Raw genomic sequence first — 23,300 nt, forward strand, 5'->3', positions numbered from 1 at the left:
AGACACTTTCAGTGTAGTAGTGATCCCTATGAGGTGGTCTATGATGGCATCTAGAGCAGGTGAAGAGACTTGGGTGGTGCAGAGTTGGGTTGCAGAAAATAAGGAGTGAATGACAGCTAAGAAAGTGAGGGTCACTTTTTACTCTCAGATCTGCATACTCTGCATTTTCTGACAGATCACTTAGTTCCTGACTGATTCTTAAATATCTTTTAGATACTATTAACACCATTTACTACAGTGCTACCCAATCTTTTTGCATTGTGGTATGAGTAGATAATGGCATCTGTACAACACCCAGAGTCAACAGGGAGGAACCACCCCCTGGAGGCATCAGATATCTAGGAGGTAAAGGACTGACCAGGAGGCAAAAAGCCCGTACCCTGAAGAACCAATAATCCTTAGTAGCTGAGAGTTGGAACTCTGCATTTTACTAAAAGCCTTCCAAGCTACTGAACTCCACTTAAAGCTACTCTCAATCTTTCAGTTGGAGGTGACTCTTCATTTACATTTGACTGCCCATAAATTTCCATAATGTAGATCTCAAAAGATCATCTTATATTGCATTTGATATGCTATTTCTGAAATAGCTCCATCAAAAAAAAAAAGTTCGACATTTTTAAATAATAAATTCTTATGTCACACTAAGACATGAACAGTAATAAGATCAGTTTAAAGAAACAAAGTGGCTGAGAACTGTTTGGATCAAGGTTTAAGCCAGGAAGTCACGGCAAGGCTCAGAATATGAGAATATCAATTATCAACATCAAGACAACACAATATCAATGTAGAAGTCAATCCACAAAGTGGAAACTGGCAACTGGGTTTCTTAGAGTCAAACAGGTATAAGTCAGGGATGTAGAAAGTCAGATCAGAACAGGAGAGGTACCTGTAAGACTTGATGCCCTCCTGGTATGACCTGAATTGTGTCCCTCAGAAAAATATAATGAAGCTCCAACGTTCAGCACCTATAAATCTGACTTCATTGGAAATAAGGTCTTTACAGATGTAACGCAGTTAGAATCAGGCCATGAGAATGGGCCCAATCCAGTATGGCTGGCACCCTTATAAGAAGAGGAGAAGGAACACAGACAGACTTACAGGGAGAGCAGTTTGTGATGGGGACAGAGTTTGGAGCCATATGTCTACATGGAACCCCGTGGGTTGATGAGGTCCCCAGAAGCTCTCCCTTGGCACACCTGTGGGATCTCACCCTGCTAGCATCTTGACCTTAAGACATCTAGTCCCCAAAATAGTGAGACAAGAGACTTCTGCCATTCCATCCACCAGGTTCTGGTACTTTGTAGCAGCAGCCTCAGGAAACTAGCGCACTCTGGAGCCTCCTTCTCTGGCCTCCACAGCAGCGACCCCCTTCTGAAGCTGAGAAGTGGCACAGCTGAGACCATGGACAACTGGAGTAAAGGAGGCTCTCAGGATTCCAGGCAACCAGGAGAAGCGTTCTCAGCACTTGGAGGAACTTCCTTCTGCCGGGAATCAGACTAATCCCCAGATTTTATGAATCTGAAAGTTTCTTGGAAGAAGGGTTTCTATAAACCCTTCCAAAATCTAATTATTTTGGGTTATTTAAATCTCCTCCGTTGAACAAGCATCAAAACTGCACACCTGAGACTCTCTCTTCAGCTTCACATGGGTGACTTGTTGGTGGTATCATCCTTTAATTGAGCTGGTTCAAAATGATTTTAATGTGATTTTTCACAGTGCTCTGCAAGGTAAACCTTCAGATTTTAAAGAGTGGAGTTTGGGGGGAAAACATGCCCAATCATGGGGAGAAGATCCCACTCACTTCACCTCGATGTGAGCCACTCCTTAGCACTGAGGATGCTCCTCTGCTTACTTCCTTTAATCAAGAGAACATAACTTTTGAAAACAGTGAGCTTACTGCACTGAACCACTTAAAATAGCAAGGCTGATAGTGAAGAGTCCCCCGAAAGCACCTTTCTGTTTCCAACTCCTGCCACAGACAATGGGAGACTAGATTGTTCTGGCTCTAAGAAAAAGAGTGTGACCACTGATTTTCAGACTCATGCAGTGTCTGACAGCTGTTGAATCAAAGAACACTTTCATAGCTGTTAGAACGTGTTGGGAGGAGTTGAAATAAGACTTACCTGTTTATACCTCGACACCAGACATGAGTGCTGGAGATGTCACCGCCCACAGTCCTTGTGGACTTAACTTTCACACAGCCTCTCCAGTTCCTCTTCTGAAATACTTTCAATTCTTCCCAAAGCATTTTAACCATCTGCTTGTTCATTTATTCATCAAATATTTGAGTCCTTGCTAAGTACAAGACACCGGACCAGGCACAGGGGAAGTAATAGTACATAAAATGCTCTCAAGTCTAATTTGAATCATGTTGAGTATCCCTTATCTAAAATGCTTGGGATGAGAAGTGTTCTGGATTTTGGAACATTTATAGTCTTTAGTGGTTGAACAGGACTGATTTGCTCAACCAGTATCGGGTGTGTCTTATTTGATTGGATAAGTTAGGTTCCCCGTTCTTCTGTAATGTCTTATATGATTGTTTTCTACCATTTTTTTTATTGGTTGTTCACAACATTACAAAGCTCTTGACATATCATATTTCATTCATTAGATTGAAGTGGGTTATGAACCCCCAATTTTACCCCAAATGCAGATTGCAGAATCACGTCAGTTACACATCCACAATTTTACATAATGCCCTATTAGTAACTGTTGTATTCTGCTACCTTTCCTATCCCCTACTATCCCCCCTCCCCTCCCCTTCCATCTTCTCTCTCTACCCCATCTACTGTAATTCATTTCTCTCCTTGTTTATTTTCCCATTCCCCTCACAACCTCTTATATGTAATTTTGTATAGCAATGAGGGTCTCCCTTCATTTCCATGCAATTTCCCTTTTCTCTCCCTTTCCCTCCCATCTCATATCTCTGTTTAATGTTAATCTTTTCTTCCTACTCTTCCTCCCTGCTCTGTTCATAGTTGCTCTCATTATATCAAAGAAGACATTTGGTATTTGTTTTTTAGGGATTGGCTAGCTTCACTAAGCATAATCTGCTCTAGTGCCATCCATTTCCCTGCATATTCTATGATTTTGTCATTTTTTATTGCTGCATAGTACTCCATTGTGTATAGATGCCACATTTTTTTTATCCATTCATCTATTGAAGGGCATCTGGGTTGGTTCCACAGTCTAGCTATTGTGAATTGTGCTGCTATGAACATCGATGTGGCAGTATCCCTGTAGCATGCTCTTTTAAGGTCTTCAGGGAATAGTCCGAGAAGGGCAATAGCAGGGTCAAATGGTGGTTCCATTCCCAGCTTTCCCAGGAATCTCCAAACTGCTTTCCAAATTGGCCACACCAATTTGCAGTCCCACCAGCAATGTACAAGTGTACCCTTTTCTCCACATCCTCGCCAGCACTTGTTGTTGTTTGACTTCATAGTGGCTGCCAATCTTACTGGAGTGAGATGGTATCTTAGGGTGGTTTTGATTTGCATTTCTCTGACTGCTAGAGATGGTGAGCATTTTTTCATGTACTTGTTGATTGATTGTATATCCTCCTCTGAGAAGTGTCTGTTCAGGTCCTTGGCCCATTTGTTGATTGGGTTATTTGTTATCTTATTGTCTAATTTTTTGAGTTCTTTGTATACTCTGGATATTAGGGCTCTATCTGAAGTGTGAGGAGTAAAGATTTGTTCCCAGGATGTAGGCTCCCTGTTTACCTCTCTTATTGTTTCTCTTGCTGAGAAAAAACTTTTAAGTTTAATTAAGTCCCATTTGTTGATTCTTGTTATTAACTCTTGTGCTATGGGTGTCCTATTAAGGAATTTGGAGCCCGACCCCACAATCTATAGATCGGAGCCAACTTTTTCTTCTATCAGACGCAGAGTTTCTGATTTGATATCAAGCTCCTTGATCCATTTTGAGTTAACTTTTGTGCATGGCGAGAGAAAGGGATTCTCACAACAGATGCTACAGAAATACAGAAGACAATTAGAAATTATTTTGAAAACCTATATTCCAATAAAATAGAAGATAGTGAAGACATCGATAAATTTCTTAAGTCATATGATTTGCCCAGACTGAGTCAGGAGGATACACACAATTTGAACAGACCAATATCAATGGATGAAATTGAAGAAGCCATCAAAAGACTACCAACCAAGAAAAGCCCAGGACCGGATGGGTATACAGCGGAGTTTTACAAAACCTTTAAAGAAGAATTAATACCAATACTTTTCAAGTTATTTCAGGAAATAGAAAAAGAGGAAGCTCTTCCAAATTCATTCTATGAGGCCAACATCACCCTGATTCCGAAACCAGACAAAGACACCTCAAAGAAAGAAAACTACAGACCAATATCTCTAATGAACCTAGATGCAAAAATCCTCAATAAAATTCTGGCGAATCGAATACAAAAACACATCAAAAAAATTGTGTACCATGATCAAGTAGGATTCATCCCTGGGATGCAAGGATGGTTCAATATACGGAAATCAATAAATGTTATTCACCACATCAATAGACTTAAAGATAAGAACCATATGATCATCTCGATAGATGCAGAGAAAGCATTCGACAAAGTACAGCATCCCTTTATGTTCAAAACACTTGAAAAACTAGGGATAACAGGAACTTACCTTGACATTGTAAAAGCTATCTATGCTAAGCCTCAGGCTAGCATCATTCTGAATGGACAAAAGTTGAAGGCATTCCCTCTAAAATCCGGAACAAGACAGGGATGCCCTCTATCTCCACTTCTATTCAATATAGTTCTCGAAACCATTTTAAGGATTTAAATTGAGACACCATCACCACCTCCACCACTAGGTTCTTATCAGGTCCTTTCCAGATCTCATTCTCATCTGGAGAAGTCTGGTCTCTTTTGGTCTCACTGGGCTGCATCTAGCTACACTCACTGTGCCCAGATCTGTTATTTATGGCCAGTGTCTGTTGTGTCGCTGGTGTTCGTGCTGTATGGGTTTTTGATATGCTTATTTCTAACCTTTCCCCTGTTCCCTACTGGGAACCTGCTGACAGCTGCCCGCCCACGCACTCAGCCCCCAGCATAGGCAACTTGAAGGTATCACCACTAGGGGGCGACATCCAAGCCACACAAAAGCTGGACCAAGGATGTCCCTGACTTGTGCCATGGGGTCTGGCACCAGGGCTACTGCCCCTGAGCCCAGTGTAAGACGTGGCCTCTCAGGGTAAGAAGATTTTTTGTGAACTCAGGTGATTTTACCATAATGAAATCCTGGGCACATTAATAAATGATGTCACACCACATCATTTCTTATTTGTGTGTGAATAAATTGAAAGCATAAGTCAGGAAAGCCATGCATCCATTCCAATCCACTTAGATCATTGGCTCTTAAAATTCATCATGTCCTGTGATTTTTTGCTGTAAAGTTATAGGAAAGTGATCATATCATGTGGCCTCAATGTAGGTTTGAATGGGTCATTTCATCTTACTTTGGATTTGTGGCTGAAAGCTTAGAGCTAAGCCCTTCACCTTCTCAGGTGAGCCAACAGCAGCTGGGTCCAGATTCTGTCTTCCAGAGGTGACTGTCAGGACGTGTCCTCTACTCCCCATCATCTGCCTGCTGCCCCCTCCCTTGTGGATACAGTGGATACAGGAGTGAAGGTGTGCGTGGGCATCAGGGTACAGTGTGACATATTAGTCATCCTTTTCCCAAGGGCAGGGGGAGGGGAAGGCTTCAAGACTGTCACTCATCCACATAGGGGCACCTGGAGAGCTAAAAGATTGGCTCCCCTGGCTGGATTTTGAGCTGGAGGGCCAGCAGAACTACCTGGTGCAGCCACGGGATAGGGCTAGGGGAAATGACTGGTGAAAGGCACTGGTGTCTTCCCTCTGAAAAATGGTGGGGTAGGGGTAGGTGAACATGCCCACATGTGGCCTAGAGATTTCTGAAGATAACAGGCCAGTCTGTGTACATGTGGCAGTAGGTTACAGGATTGTCTAGAAGAACACCTTATGAGACCCCAGCCCCTCCTAGTTCTGTGCCATGTCATCAGTTGCAGGGGGGATTTCAGTGGCTCCCATACTAGAGGGAGGCAGGGAAGCCAGAGGCCTGCAGGCCAGGCCAGCTCAAGAGATGCTCCAACCAGGGAGGGGTCTAGGAAGAGTAGACTCCCTTTCTGTTAGGAGACTGGAGACTGTAGAAGGCTGAAGCAAAACTCTGCTTACAAACTACATGTTTCCCATCGGCAAAGTTCACGAGCTTTGAACAGGTCTAGATCCAGACCAAACCAGACAGGACCACCGTGAGATGTGGCTAGCTTCCTAGGTTGATCCCTTCTTGCCCTACACCTCACCCTGGCCTGCACTCTGGAGGTGCAGATGCCAAAGAAGGAGATGAGGCACAATGAAAGAGGGGACCATGTTCCTCCCCAGGACACCACCACAAGTCCCACTGGTAGTTTAGCATGGTGGGAGGTGAGGAGTGTTTGGATCAGATATGAGACTGGGCTGCACTACACCAATTTGTAATAACCAAGATAGTTCCAAAAGTTGCCAACCAGTCTTTTTTACTTTATTCATAGTTCAGCTTTCCCATAATGAGGATCAGTGATTTCCTGTGAACCTTTCCTTATTCTATGTAATGCACTTGCTCAGGACTAGAGCAGGGGAAATTGCTGCACTACAGCATTCTAGCACACAGCCAGAGCTATGCTGAACATTCTGCACTCTGGTATTAACAAAGGAGCCATTTACATATTTCTAAGAAGTGAGAATCATATATGTATGTTATTTTGTTTGATGTTATTCTTATTTCTAGGCTGTTTTGAATAAAATATGTTGATTAATGTAAATTTTCATAGTGCATCTAATAAGCCCTTTTATCAAAGTATGCAGAATTTAACACTCTATAGTCGACCACAAGCATATTAAGTAATGAACTTGGAAATGCAAGATTTTTGCCTGAAAATGAAGTACTTATGGGAACAGATTATTGTGAGCTTCAAACCCCAACCAAAGACTCCCATCCAAAATATGTCTTCTTTACATTTAATTTAAAGTGCTGTATTTATTTTTTGAGAATACCATTACTGACACAACTTCATGTGTACTCTAAAGTGAGACGAATAAAGAAATTTATAGTGGCCAGACATGATAGCACATGCCTATAATCCCAGCTAGTCAGGAGGCTGAGGCAGGAGCATCTCTTGAGGCCAGCCTCAGCAACTTAGCAAGACCCTATCTCACAGTAAAAAATAAAAAGGGCTGGGCAGAGGTGTTTAGCTCAGAGGTAAACATCTCTAGGTTCAATCCCAGTTTTAAAAAAAACAAAAAGGAGGAGGAGGAGGAGGAGGAGGAGGAGGAGGAGGAGGAGGAGGAGAAAGGAAAATAAACAAAGGAAAGAACTTTTACTAATAGAAAATAAGAGCCAGATTTCACACTATCAGAAGTTACACATAACTGGGAAAATGCCAGAAAAGCCCTTTGGTACTGGATTGGATAGAATATGCTAGGTACATGCACGCATAAAGTAGTAGTATATTACGTACATGGTAGTACAAAATAACATACATGTATGATTCTCACTTCTTTGTGGTTATGTAGGAAACACACATACATGTAGGTAAGTGTACGGAAACTAAATGCAGACATGTGGTTCAGCTCCATAGGTACATGGCTGGCCCTATGTGTCGGGCAGGCCTAGGTGCAGTAATATAGTAGTTTCCCTTTTCTGAAGTTTCTCTTTCCTTGGTTTCAGTTACCCAAAGTCAACTGCAGTCTAAAAATATCAAATGCAAAATCCCAGAAACAAAGACATCATCCATTTGAAATCATGCGCTGCTCTGTGTTGAAGTCTTGCCCATCTCCTGTGTCTCCTGTCCACCCGTCCTGTTGTATCTGGGATGTCATCCCTTTCAGATGGACTGTCAGGTGTCCCAGGGCTTGTATTCAGCTCAACCTTAATATTTACATAATGGCTGTAAATCACAAGAGCAGTGAGACCAGCAATTCAGATCTGCCAAAGAGAAGCCATAGGGTGTCCTCTAAGTGGAGAAGTGGAAATTCAGAGAGGGCAAACCATATTTCTATAACTTTCATTACACTAAGGGAGATTGGGTATGAATAACCATGGAAAAAAACTAGCACTAAGCTTCTGGTCTCAGCATTTGGTAGTACCGGAAAGTAAGAAGGAGCAGAAGAAGAGATGAGGGAGGGGAGGAAAAGGGGGAGGGAGAGAGAATATAATACCTCTAAGGTAGAGGAGTCAACTGAAAGAGCCCCTGGTGCCCACAGCAGGATCACTTTGGGCAATAAAATAACTAATAGTACTAGATTATCACCTAAATAATGAAATAAACAGCCACAAATCTGTTTATGTAAATGCATGATTGAAAAAAAAATGAATAGAAGAGACAACTCTTTTTTCAAAGAATAGTTCCAAATAACAAAATAGAAATGACAGCACACCATGTGGATACCACAGATACAGTCACTGCAGGCAGGGTCTACTAATGAATGCTAAAATTAGTGCACGCAACTTTAAGGAGAAATAGAATATTGACGTGGCCTCTAGGTATCTCCTCCAAATGAATGCTTAAATGATTACAGCAGTTTTAACAAGTGTCTGTAAATTCTTTGATATTCCTCTCTCCAAAGGCATAAAGCTTAACTGGCCTCTCCCTAATATCAGCTGGGATTCATACTGGCTCTTAATTGATTAAGGAAGAAAGGGAAATTGCTGTGATCTTATAGTGAAGGAAATCTGGCAGACGACTCCTTGCTCAGGTGACTGTAGTTAGCATCACCAACAATTGGCATGTCAATGTCACATATGCTTTGATATGGTGGAAAAGGCTTATAATTCCAAAGTGTTCTTCCAGAAAGTCCCATAACTTCAATGTAGTCATTAGAAAGATCCAGGCAACACCAAGTTGAGGGATACTCTACATACTACCAGACTGGTGCTTCTCAAAACCCAGTGGTTTTTAAAACATGGTCACTACATGTTCATTTTTTAAAAATGGCCATTCAAACAAGGAAAGTCTGAGTTGCTGTTAGCAGCCAAGGGGAGCATAGGCAATGTGGCATGTGGTGTCCTGGTTGGAGTCCTGGAACAGAAAAAAAAGCATGCATGGAAAAACTTAGGGATTCCAAACAAGTTCCATGCTGCGGTTCAACGTGTTGGACCAGGGTAAATTTCTTAGTTTTGATAAATGTTCTGTGATTATGTAAGATACTAACATAAGAAGAACAGGCTGGGCCAAGGGCATACAGGAACTCTCTGTACTTTTTGAAATTCTTATGTGAGTTTAATATTGCTTAAAAATAAAATGGGGTTTTTAATGGAAGAATAATTTTTATGACAAACTCTAATAACACAATATATAAATTGGCTTTGTTGCCTGGTTCAAAAATACATACATCTATGAAGTTTGTTTTCATAATTATGTGCTACTGACTTGGTAGTTAATTATGCTCTTTGATCTTAAAAAGTTGGGAGCACAAACCTCTCTGGGAGCCAAACACTTTGTACGATCGTATTTCTAATAGAAAATTCAATGTGACTTGCCATTTTCCTTCTGTCATCTTTACCAGTAATACAACTCATCCAACATCGGAAGGACTGCTTTTTCTGGTTAAAACTGCTAATTCTACATTGTAAAGAACCTCAGGAAAGATTGACAGAGTGCTGGCAGATGACACAGTGGCTCACTTCAGCTGGTTTATGGGTCATCATCTGTGTTGCCTTCTGTGTTCTTTATTGGTACTGGGGATTGAACCCAGGGGCCCTTAATCACTGAACCACATCCCCAGCTCTTTTCCATTTTTTTATTTGGAGACAGGGTCTCTCTATATTGCTTAGGGTCTCACTAAATTGCTGAGGCTGGCTTTGAACTTACCATCCTCCTGACTCAGCCTCCTGAGTCACTGGGATACAGGTGCACACCAGCAACCCAGTACCTTCTCTGTTCTTCTACTCATTATCATTGTGTTATCACTATCAATGTGTTGAAACATGATATGTGAGACCAAAGAGTTGCAAGGAGTTCTGCCATTGATTAAAAATTTGCCATCTAGTTAGGGAAAGACACTTGCAATTAGAAATTTAGAATGGAAAGCCCTGAGAGAAAAACCAAGGTGCACAGTGAAAGTAATTCAGATGAGAATCAGGTCCTGGAAGGTGTGTCAGAAATGATGAATCAACTTTTGTTAGGAAAGAGGGAGAAACTGTTTCAAATAAAAGTAATAGCAAGCATAAGATTGCAGGAGTAAAAGCACATTTATTATTTGCAAAACTTGTTTTGATGAGGCAGTATGAAACAATTTGTAGAAGCTCAAGCTCAGGAATCAAAAAGTTTGTGGTCAAATCCCAGTCCTGCCACATCTAGCTGCAAGACTTTAGGCAGCTGATTTAAGCTCCTTGGACTTGAGTTTCCTCATCTACAACAGGACATAGCGTGGTGCTGTGCTTGGATCATACATCGGGGAACTATTTTGTAAGTCTAGTAATATTAGCAATGCAAAGTGTGGAGCCCAGGGCCAGCATGCACATGTAGTATCCAACTGCCAATTGTTCTGATAAACATTCCTAGAGGAGGCGACTTGGGAAGGATATAAAAAGTTAAACGGGTTTAAAGGAAAGTGTGTCACAAGCAAGATAACAGTACAGCCCTGTGAAGGACCTGAGAGGAAGACAGTCTATAAGGTCAGAGCACAGGGGTGAAGCATTGGAGGCACTCAGAAAATCAGCCTTTCCTCCACATGTTATTGAAAGTCCTTGAATTAATTTAAGAACCAGGGAAAATAATGGTACTTCTTTTATCTTTTGGTCTTCTGAAGGATGGATTGATTCTAAGGGACAAAACTAAGATGAAAGCCACTTAGAAGGGTTCACACAGGTTTTGAATCTCTGAAACAAAACCTGTGTGACCAAGTGGCCCCTGGAGTTAGCAACATGGGAGATATTGGTGTCAGGCACCAGAGACCAGAGAGGGCGGAAGACGAGCAGGTAGCAATGTAGATGACAAGCAGGTAGCAACGTAGATGGCAGCAGACATCTCTTGGTAGAAGTAAGTTGAACAAGGAAGGAGAAAAGATCCGGAGAAATGTTTTCCTCTATTTTCATTTTCATTCTTACCATCAAGAGTCTTGAGAAAATAACCCAATCATCATAGTGAAAGGGAAGAAAGGGAACAGAGGGGGAGGTGAGTGGGTCCAGACTAGGGGGAGAGGGCCACAGAGCAGCTACTCCACGTGCTCAGGTGAAGTCCTGCTGCTGCAGAGCTGGCCTTACTGTGGCCCAGTGAGAGCTTTAATTGATACAGCACATTTCCGTGGAGTAATTCAAGTCGCAGGCAATATGCTCTCTCACTTATAAATCTGGCCTTTATACATAAGAGTAAAAATCCTCATTTGTCATTTGAGAACACTGAAATCCAAAGTGCTTAAGAGACTATAAAGCCTAAACAAAACTTAAATCCAAGTGGTCTTATTTTACTGTTTTCCCTTAGATTATGCTATTGCCTGTGTTTTCTAAATCAGAAAAGACAATGGTGTAAGTGGGTACACACACACACACACACATACACACACACCCTGAATTGCTTTTGATATGGGCTTTTCCCCTATTACTGAATATTCATCTCATAACATGAACCAAGTAGCTAGTCTTCATGAAGCTCTGGTATAATTGCATCTGAAGTGGAGCAAAAAAAATGCATTTTTTTATCATAATGAGCATATTTCTATGACTCTGTAAAATCCCAAATGGAAACAACTGTCTCAGTTGAATAACGCAAGAGAGAGATGTAATGTAAAATAGAGGTGTTTGGGATCTAGAAGAAATGTACAAAAGCAATCTTTAGTCATCATTACTATCTCTAAAAAATAATTCATTCCATTAATGGGATTTTAAAAAATAATAAAATGTTTCCATTCGATATAATTAGGCATTCTGGTTTTAATAGGCCGTTTCCTCATACCAGTGGTCAGAGTTGCCTGCTAGCTTAGTGTTGTTGCTGATGTTATTTACATTGTTGCCCAGAGTAACCTTCGGAAGAACATTCAAAGCTGGAAAGATCTTACATTCAGTGTTCAGAACATGGGAGAAGGCATTCCGTGCACTTTTTGAGGGGTGTCATGAGGTAGTGTCATTGCAGCAGCCCTTCCTAAGCTCTCTGCCGGGCTCCCACCACCCAGCACAGCTCTGCAGCTTGTCCCCAGCACCCAGCTCCCCTCCCTACTCACAGGGCCCGGCTACATGGAGAAGTAACAGACCCATGGAGAGATGTACAAAAGAAAGCGCCACGAGCAGTCCATCAGCTAATGTTCTAAAATGACTTTGAACATTTTGGGGTGCCAGCTGTCATACAAAATGTAGCTGCTATGACCCAGAGGCCAACCAAGAAATGAGCCTTCCAATTACATCGATGGCTTTAGTAGATGCGCCAAAGTAATTAAAACCCCAGCTTGACCTTGGGAGGACTAGATGTATTAAAGATTTTTGTACAAGGGGGGAAAATTAACTAAAAAAAATTAGCTAAAAAATTTATTTTTTAAAGGAGACATTTTTGAAAGTGTACAGCATTGCTGTCTTAATATGCGATCGTGAGAGCTGACTGCCCTGTGCCTTCAGCAAAAAATAAATAAATAAAAAATCTTCCCCTTTAAGAAACTACTTATTAGATTTAACAGGCTAGTGAGGATATTCTTTATTTTTTATACCAAGAGTTTATAATAACACAGGGATATTATTAGAAACCACCGTTTAATCATTTCTCCAGATTGTCCATCTGTTTTAACCCAGAAGCCACGTAATTTGGATTGTAAAATCACATAAAGAAATTGCTTTCAAAAAACTCCTTTGAAAAACAATAGTCTATGTTTCAGGAAGACTCTATATTCTGAATTGCTATGTCATGAATAGGTCCAGAAAAACCAGCAGACACCATTGTGTAAAGAAGTAAAGAAAATTCAGCCTTAATTTACTCACAAATAACAAAAGAAGGAGAAAGAAGCTCATTTTCCCTGACGGAACATCATTTTTCATATCCTGAAGCCAAAAACTGCTCTTCACTTATGTCCACCCACGTATCTATTCACATTTCTCCAACTAGCATGGACTTGATTTGAAAAGGGGAATCTTTCACAAGATGCTTTTTATATTGTTGTCTTTTAGGAATTCACACGAAAACAATTATATTAATATTTTTTAATGTAATCCTTCAATTCGGTTTTTGTTGCAGCATTGAAAAAGGAAGTGAAAGTGAATAATGTTTGAATATCCTAACAGAGAAAGCACAGGCTGAAATGGGGAAGATTTAAGCGAAGAGGCAGAACAGGGTATGTGTCATGCACAGCAATTACTCCCGACTCTCTTGAGAAGTATAGGAAATGATATCTCCTCAAGACAGATGCTGAGCCATACAACAGCACTGAGCTTATATTTTTTTTTAAAGTTCGAGGTTTGAAATCTGTTTCTTTGATTGTAATTTTTTTACTGTGCCTTTTTTTCTAACCATGTGAGTCTGTTACAAAGCTATCATCTGATCTATAGGGTACAATCAGACCTCCTGCTCAGTTGAAGCCACTATAAACTTCTCCTTTTGTACTTTTCTTTAATTCATTTTTTTTCAACATAAAGATTTAAATCTTAGCATTCTATGTGTTGAGTTCCTTTCCTTCAGGAATCATGATCTTTGAATTTTTTAATGCACATTTACAATTATAATTATGTTAAAAGGTCTACTTGTGGTGGGAGAGTATAATGATTTTAGATTCGTATCCAGTTCTGATATTGGTATTATCTGCTCATTTGCATCAAAGTGGATTGAATCATGGAGAATCTGCATGTAAGCAAGAAGGAGAAATAATTTGGATATAAAGTAGAATATCATTGTATTACATTTTGAAGAAACTCTTGAGTGGCCTCAGAGTACTGCGAAATGCTTCTGTGTGTCCGGATGACCCCCGATCCCATCTTGCTGCCCCTCCTTTTTTGTCTCTGTCTTGGTCAAGTTCAGGGACCTGGAAGGGAGAAGTGGTCTAGGTGGCAGTGAAGGACAGCAGTGAAGTGTGAATCAGAGGGTTTTGCTCAACTGCATCCTGTGCCCCCTTTTCCTAACTTTGTGCTGAACTAGAATATTCACCTAGAAAGAGGCATTTTGCTGACTTTTTAAAAAACAAATAAAGAAATGCCCGCCATGCCTCAGCGGCCCCAACCCCAGCACCCTCTCAGCCAGCAATCTCCCCCCACCAGGACAGCCCCTCCGCTGACCCTGTGCAGCACAGATGGGTGCGTGCTGCTCTTTGAACTGATCTCAGTGGAGTCGTTCAGTGTGCCCTTTTCTGCGTCTACCCACCTTCACCAGCCTTATGCTAGGCAGTTCACCCATATTCTTGTGTTGCTATACAGCTCCCTCAAAATGTTTAAATCAACCACGATTTATTTTTCCATCTATCCCCATAGGCATTTGAATGGTTGGCAGTTGGGACTCTTACAAATGGCACTGTGGTGGGTGGGCATACAAGGGCCCAGCTGTGGCACAGGTATGCATGCTATTCCAGCACCTAGGGGCCCAGGGTGTGTGTGTGTGTGTGTGTGTGTGTGTGTGTGTGTATTTATCTTAGTTGATGCTGCTTATCTGTTAAAAACAGAAGAAAGAAAGCATGGTGTGTGCACTGGCACTCAGGAAGAGGCCCGTGTGCAATCCACTGCCCTGTAGGGAGGGCCAGTGCGTCTGCCAGTCAAGCAGCCCTCACCTTGCCCTCTTCTGACTGGCCCTTCTGCACATTTGTGGAGCCAGTTAGACAGTAGTCAAGAAGAGAGAGAGTTTGCACAACTTGAAGGAGCTTCTGAGTCATGCAGAAGAGCTGCTTATTTGCTCTTTGTAGGGTTACAGTGAAGGGGCCAACTCGCACCGAGCTCTACTTCATTTCCAAACACTTATTCCATTTCTGCTCTCTAGAGGTGATATGGAAGTAAATTTAAAAATGGAATATTGCCCCTAAAGTGTTTCCAGGCTCTAAGGAGTATAAATATCTCTAATGAAAATTAGGATGAGATGAGATCCATTTTGAAAACATGAAAGATTATCTTTTAATACTGGTAGTTTACATATGTTAAACAGTATATTCTAGAATATTTGATTAAATATAACTTGACATTTCCCCAATACATCCCTTATTAAAATTGTATAAATCTGAACTTGGTCTAAACATTCATCAGCTTGTCAATGACAAACATCAGTTCAGATTAAATGCTGCAAAAATCAAAATTTTCCATTCCATGAATGCAGGGCACAAGTATCCACAGCGACACATTTATTCAGTCACTTAATAGATATCATGTGCTTCTCCCTCCACCCTTTGGGATGTGCCTTAAAGCCTTTCTTTTGTTTCCCAACTGAAGGCTCTAGAGTTAGTTCTGCCACTAGTTAGTACAATTATTTAATCAGTGACAATTTGCGTAGCTTATTTTGTGACAACTGCTGTTCCGGGCACTGGATGTGGAATAATGAGGACCTCACGTGGTCCCAGTCCTCTCAAGAGTTCACAATCATGGGTAAAAGAGTTACATTGTTCGTGTGGTCACACAATGGAATGGAAATGAATCTAACTAGAGCCTCTGGATGAGAAGCTTACTTGCACGATTGGCCTTTGCAGAGGTATCTGTTGCGTTAATCACTCTGGATTAGGGCCCTGGGTCCCATGTTTGGCATCCTTTGCAGAGAAAGGAAAGGCAGACACAGATACGGAGACAGACATACAGGAAGAAGGATGTAGACTAGACCAGTACCGGGGTGATGCGCCACAAGCCCAGGAATGCTGAGGACTGCTGGAAATCACCAGACGCTGGAATAGGCAAGGCAGGCTCTTCCCTGAGCCTCCTGTGGGTGGGAGCAGGGCCCTGGAGAAAGCTTGGTCTCCGACTTGTAGCCCCAGAATACTGAGAGTTGGCAGCATCTCTTGCTTTAAGGTACTAGCTCATGGTAACTGGTTACAGCAATCCTGGGCTCAGCAATTTTATGTGGTTCAGTTTAACATGTTATGGACTTGTAAGAGGAAGACTTTGTTGGTTGGAGGAAAATTCTCTAAGAACTGTGAGGGGAACTGGAAAACAAGTCAAAGTTAATGAAATTTAAGAGAGAGGGTGTGGAAGAGGAGCTCAGCAGAGGGCATGGCAGGTGCAAAGGTCCACACACCTCTGAGGGACCTGCAAGATGTGGTTGGAACATAGGTTAAGCTGAGGCTGCACAGGTGTGAAGGAGCCGAAGCAGACCTCAGAGCCTAGAGTAAAAGAGTTAGGTGTTTGAAGAGCAGTGTGATGCCATCAGAATGTTTTAAGATGAAAATTGAGAAGCTTTCTAAAACCACAGAATGGAGAACAGACTAGAAACAGCCAACACAGAGGGGGCCTTAATGGGGAGTACAGGGGCCAGGTGGTATCTGTGGCCAGGCAGGTGCTGGTGGAGGTGGAAGTAGTGCACAGGCTGAGATTTTTAGGGAAGAGCTCGGTGTTTTCATTTCGACAATGGGTCCCAACTCATGCACCATTTGTCCTCATACCTCTTTGAAGAGACTGAACACTCATAAAATATGCAAGTCAGTCCTGGTACACTTGAGGCCCCTTGATGATAGCATAATCACATGTAGCCATTCTGCTGCCCAAGAAATCTAGGTCAAAGGAACGTCTTCAGTTTTCTTCTTGCTTTTCCCTTTGCTTCCTACCCTGTGCTCTGTTAACATCCCCACCAGGAAGCCATTACACCTCATTGTCATCATCTGTGATAGAGCCATCTACGTGGTTATCAAGTGGGCTGGGCCAAGGCAGGTGCAGTGACATTTACTTTAACACCCCCTAGAACTTAGCCCAGGACCTGCCGCTGGGACAGGACTTAGCTCGACAGCATCAACATACCAACACAAAGTCAGCAGGTGCACGAATCAGCAAAAACCCCTCATTTCTGCTGGGTGGCATCAGCCTGTCTTTGGCCTGACAGAACTCCTGTGTGGTCTGCCTTAATTTGTTAGCGCCTCTCTCTTTTTCCATGTGGTCTCCTTACCACTGACAAATATATCTTACCAGTTGTGTCAATGACCTTATAGAAAACAAGTCTCTTTCTCACAACAAGTCTCTTCATTTTTATCATTTTTCAAATTGTCCCCATCTCATGGAGATGCTCGTGGTTCTTGCCTGTGCCTCTGGGAGCTGAGTGTTGGCCATCATCATTGTGACCATCAGATCGTCAGAACACACCCTCTGTGCACACGGCCATGCTGAGGCTTCTCCTAGGGAGGGAGGGAAGTAGCCAGCAGCCATGGCCCCTCCCCTAACTGAGATGACCATGTAAGACAGAGAAGCAAAGGCTGCCCGCCAAACTAAATAGGAGCAACAATGGCTGAGATTAAACGGGGATGTTATGCGAAACAAAGACGGAAGAGCAGTATCTGCAACAGAGGGGAAAACCAGGAATCAGAACATGCAATCTCTCCATGAAGCCACAGCCAGACGGACAGCAGAGACATCAATCATATTAGCGTTGGGCTCTCCCCTCAAAATGCAGCACCCCTGTTCCCTCTGGCCTGTTTGCATCTCCATGTGCTGCAGGTTAGAGGGAAGAGTTGCCCCCTCTCTTCCTGTTACCAGAGCTCCAGACTTTTCCTGCTAATCTTCCCTCAACCTGAGACAGATGGCAATTTTGAAGTAACAGGCGGATGGCTTTAGATGTCTCCCCAGCCCTTCCAGAAAGGACTGTCTGAATTAAATATGCTCTCTGAAGGGGCCCAGTGTTACAAGGTGCAGGTTGGAAAGCCAGGGCAGGGACAGGCAACCATGACAATAAGTTCCCGTTTACGGAGAGGTGTCACGAAAGGAGGAAAGAGAAGCAAAGAGGACCCCCAAGACAAGTCAGCATGGAAGGTGGAAAAGAAAGTGCAGAATGAATTCCATCAGCTGAAATGGATCCTCTTAATTTCTCCTTAGTCCAGCATCAGCACCTGCTGGTGAGGTTAAGCCTCAGCTGCCCCCAAAAGCAATTTGTAGAAATTTAAATATATCATAAGCAGATGAATAGCTAGATAAGGGAATGTCATTTGCTTTCCATTTTTCACAAAGATAATTTAAAGTCAGTCATTCCCAAGCATCTTTACAACCAAACAGAGAATACTTTTGTTTTATTGGTCAGTGTGTTATTTTTATGTTGAACTTTTAAATCTGCTAGATTGCATGACCAATTTTCTTGACATTTTCACTTTTCAAATATCACCACTCAGCATGATTCTGTAACTCACATTGTCATCTTTTTATTCTTTCAATTTCTAATTCTAGCCTGAATATGGATCAGTCAAATTTTGTTGTTTAAGTACGTGAGGGATAAGTGGAAAGTTTTATGGACTATATGGAATGAAAGGAGGTTTATATTTGGGAATAGAATAACAAAGTTCTGTTCTACCTTTTTTGTTTATTTTTATCATTTGTAAAATTTTGTTTGTTTCCCCAGAACTGAAAAGTTTCAACACACATAAAAAACCATCTATGGCAATAGTGTAGGTGGCTGAGGAGAGGTTATGCTTGGTGGGCTTTTGCTGCCACCTTCTGGTTCATTTTTGTAATTACTCATTGTCCCCTCAATTCTAAAACGGATTTTCTATAACAGTTCTATAGGTTCCCCCCTTTTTTCTTCTTTCTATTTTTTTTAGTTAAAACAAAGTGAAGCAAATGCAGACACCAAAGAAAAGCTCCCTTTGCGCCTGCGAATCTTTGAAAAGTTTCCAAACAGACCGCAAATGGTGAAAATCTCAAAACTTCCTTCAGATTTTACAGTTCCTAAAATCAGGTATTCAAGTATTTCTTTAATTGTATATCTTGACTACACAGTAACAGGTTGATCTTAGATCAGATCCGGCTCTTCATTCAAACACACACGTGGGTGGATTTTTTCCTCTCTCTAAATTTCCATTCTGCCTCAGTTTTAAAGCCCTTGATCCCTGTGAAAAAGCAGCCTATTCAGAGACGAGGCACTCTGTGCTGCAGGAGCCAGGCCACCAGGCCACCCCTGCTTCTCTCGAGACGGCTCCTCAGGGACCTGGCGTCCAGGTACATGGCACAGGTACTCAGTGTCACAGAGATGGCAGGCGAAGGCCAGCCTGGGACCCTCAGCACATAGGAGAAAAGCACCCAGTGGAAGGGGCAAAGAGTCTGAGGCTGGATATGGAGCCATATTTTTAAACTTAATCAGAAAACCATAGTTGTGCATGGCTTAGTGACAGGGATGTGCTCTGGTTTTCCTCATTGGGTGAACACCCTAAAGTACATTTATGCAAACTGAGAGGACTGTGGTATCACTAGGCCACACAGTCCCAGGGAACCACCCAATACACAAACCATTGTTAACCAAAGTGTCTTTATGTGGCACGTCACCATATTGGCATTTCCAACTAAAAATATAAACAAAATTAATTAATTGAATTTTATTACTTGGAGAGATGTTACTTGAATTTTTTTTTACCATGTTTTAGAGATCAGAGGAAGTCTGTTTCTTTTGAGTCTCTAAATGTAAAATTATCTTTCAAGGCTTTTTATGATGAATGGAAGTTTGGAGAGATGAATTAATTCTTTCAAGTCTTAGAGGAAAGATAAAGTATCTTATTACCATAATAGGATTCAAAAAATGCCATCAATTACTGAATATCCTTGCTCTAAAGTTGTTTCAGGGACGTTATTTTTTAAAACAGGAGTCGGTGAGGAGGCTTTCTCTCAATTAAATGTTTTTGGTAATTAAATCTAAAACCACTCTCTGTGTGACATGTATTGTTTTCTATGATCTTTTGTCACTGCTTTCTCTAGCCCATTGCAAAATGCCATCACCTGCTCCATTTCATTAATAATGCTTGATGTGTGTGTACTTCATTTGCAAAGGGAAAGTTTTATGAAGCAGTTTATTGATCGCCAGCAACAGGATACTTGCTGTCTCTTCAGAATCCTCCCCTCGGCCTCTTCTTCATCCTGTGATCACTCCAAACGGTCAGCCATTGAAGACAACAAGTACATTGATCAAAAAGTAAGACTGCTGTCTCAAATGACCCAACTTTTTAAAGCATATATATGTTAGAGAAAAGAACCACATAACTGTTTAGGTTTCTGGACGCCAGTGTGGCAAGAGAATAATGAAGAAACTATTTGGAGAAGAAATCATTAAGCCTTTTAACTTTTTATGAGTTTAAATTTTGCATTTCCCTAAGCCGGCCTTGGAGCTGTGCACATGGCAGCCTGGTGACTTTGAATCCCTCATTGCCTCCCATTCCTAGTGGACAGAATGGAGGGCTTCCACCCGCAAGGCACAGTCCAGGTTCAGCGGTACCCTGTGTGTTGCCATGTACAAGTGACCGTGCTTTGTACATTTATCTGATCAGGGGGCAGAACCAGAGCACCTACCCTTAAAATCCACCAAAATGGACTTATTTTATTACCACTTGTTGAGTGCTCACTATGCAGCAGGAATTATCTGTGTGAGTTATCTTATTCATTTTCTGATTTACCTATTTCTTTATCATTTGAAAAATAGAATTTTTTTTTCTCAAATTCCACAGTAAAGTGTCAGTAGGGAACCACATGCACATAAGACAAATTTAGCTCATAATTTTTGAAGAAGTGTAATTTCCCATTCCTTTGCTTTTAAAAATGATGTAAGACATCCAGTGTGTCGTTCGGGTGCAACAGGTGAACTCATATACACCCACACGTGGACATGCTTATGTGTATGTACGCATGTATGTGTATATATTACAGTAATGGTTTAATCACCTATTCTGAATAGGTTCAGAGTATGATTAGCCAGAAGATAAAGGAACAATGAGAGAGTTCATAAGCGATGAGACATTAGAGCTCACAAAAGCATCTAATTCACTTGCAAGTACTTCACTTTGGAATTCCTAGCTCATTGTATTCCCTTAAAGCCTTCCCACCTCTGTCTCTTGCTTATTATTAAATCTTACCGTTCTGTGGTGAAAAAGAGACGCCACTTCCTTCCTGCTCGGGATCTTCTTCCTCTCGGTTCCCCAGCACCACAGGGAGGAGCTATTTGGGGTGCCCTGGCCCTTGGCCTCACCTCTTCCTTGGCCCCATTTCCTCCACCAAAGAAGCACCACATTCTCCCCAGACTTCTCCCTGGTTGCTACCTTCTCCACTGTAGATTGGTCCTGGATTAATATGAGGGGCTGCCTTCTTTCCATTTATTTATTTTCTCTTAGTCAGCTACAGATGTTACCCATCTACCTAAACAGCTCCAAATTATAGAAGACAGATCCATTGCCAATGTCTTTCTTCTTTTATTTGAAAGTAGTTAGGTTTGTTTGCCACTTTCTTTGGAGAAGTTTCTAAGATGTTCTAAGCATTCCTGGAATTCAGAAACTTTTCCAAGAGACACCTGTATGTCTTTTGCCATCAGAAGTGACCAGCATGGGGGTCGCTTCAGTTGGCAGGCTGTATGAACTCAGGGCAATGCTATCTGCTCTTTGCCCAGCATTCCTTTTCCAGGTTAGGGCTGCCTTTTCTCCTGGAGGACTGTCCTCTCTCCAGTTTTGTCCTGTACTTGGAGATATTTTTTCTGTTTGGTCTTCCTGGCCACTAATTTATCTCAGCTGAAGTGCCACATTGCTTTTAACTTTCAGTGAAAGATCATGAAATAGGTGGGTATTGCTGTTAACTCTCTTTACAGGTTTTTTGTTTTGTTTTTTTTAAGAGAGAGAGAGAGAGAGGAGAGAGAGAGGGTTTTTTTTTAATATTTATTTTTCAGTTTTCAGTGAACACAACATCTTTATTTTATTTTTATGTGGTGCTGAGGATAGAACCCAGTGCCCTGTGCATGCCAGGCGAGCATGTTACCACTTGAGCCACATCCCCAGCCCCCTTACAGGTTTTTAGTTTGCTTTTAAAAAAAAAATTAAATTTGTCACTGCCCTTCACAGTTCAAATTCACTCAGCATTGTAAGCAGGGCACAGAAGCCAAAATTCACGTCCATGGATCAACAAGTGGCAGACAGTGGCTTGGTTCCGACAATCTGTCTGAAATTGACTTTCATGTGCTAGAGAGCAGATCAGTTTGTGGTGGTTTGGTTTGGTTTCCAGGGTACATTACAATCCAGAGGTGGAATAACACCCAGGCTGGCCTTGGGTTGTACCTGCCTGTGTCCAGGAAGAGGACCAAGACCTGATATGCCTGCCCAGAGTCACAAAGCCACCACCTGCTTTTTAAATTACTAGGAATAATATCCCACAGGAAACATAAAATTGAACTGTCAGTCCATGAAAACTTATTTTCATTCTAAAAGGAAGCATGATGTCTCTCACATTTCTTGGATAGAATGATTTTTATTTGATGAGGAAAAAAATTAAAAAGTTCTTAGTAGGGAGGGAGCCTGGGGAGATGTTCCTTTGTGCCCCCACATCCCTCTCTATATGTTTTCTTGTTGGTTTAGGGTCAAAGAGCTTAAATGCCATTTCTAATTTTTTTAATGCCTGTTCATTTTTGTGGCTTTTAAAAAATCTTCTCATTTAAGAGTTATTTGTAACCAACAGAAAATAGGGTAACAATTAGAGTTTTATTCTGTAATCTTATACTTGAGTCTATCCCATAATCTCCTGAAATACAATGAGTTAGCAGAGACACTGCTTCGAAGGTGTTTTCCAATTTAGTATTTAATAAAGAGACTAGGAAGTTTCTGAAGACTGCAGACAGTTCCCTATAAAGACAGTTGGCATAACCCACATTGTCTTAAACATAGACTATTGTGACAGTCACATTGCCCTTCATCTCGTCTATGCCTAGGTGACCCAAATGTTGGTAAAGTCCAGCTGGATCATGCAGCTCATGGCTTATGGTATTCCTTGTCTGGGTAAATGCTCCAGTTTGGAAAGGGAGATGCAGACAACCTGCCCTTTCTGAGTCTAGGCGGCAGAGTTCCCTGTGGCAGGAGCAGTGGGAGCCTTACCCAGGTTGCCACCTGTCCCTTCTTTAAGCCTTGACTTGACCTAGGTGACCAGAAGGCAGACAGGCAGGTTGCTGGCCTTCCTCACCCAGGATGGCTCATCTCTGTTGAGACTCATTGGTTGGGGAAGTTTGAAGTGGGGCCCCTTGCAGATGGATTTCAATGATAAGAACTGAACAGAAACAGAAATCAGAGAAAGCAACCTGGGGCTTGTGTTTTAACTATGGCAATTCTTTTTCATTTTTATTAAGAAATCCCAAAGCCACCAAGAAACAAAAGAGCAAAACACAGGCCCAAAACCCTGAACATGGACCATACAACTCGTAGC

The 23,300-nt window shown here is 41.8% G+C and overlaps 1 protein-coding gene across 1 annotated transcript in view; it reads left to right on the forward strand.

Moving 5' to 3' along the window:
• NALCN (sodium leak channel, non-selective) overlaps positions 1 to 23,300 on the forward strand; it is a 288,158-nt gene that overhangs the window by 191,855 nt on the left and 73,003 nt on the right. The window contains exons 15-16 of the mRNA XM_081302231.1: positions 18,686 to 18,822; positions 19,905 to 20,046. Coding sequence (XP_081158357.1) covers positions 18,686 to 18,822; positions 19,905 to 20,046 — 279 coding nt within the window. The remainder of the gene's footprint in view (positions 1 to 18,685; positions 18,823 to 19,904; positions 20,047 to 23,300) is intronic.

The sequence above is a fragment of the Spermophilus citellus genome, assembly GCF_964194105.1.
Source record: "Spermophilus citellus genome assembly, chromosome: 1".
Taxonomy (NCBI): Eukaryota; Metazoa; Chordata; class Mammalia; order Rodentia; family Sciuridae; genus Spermophilus; species Spermophilus citellus.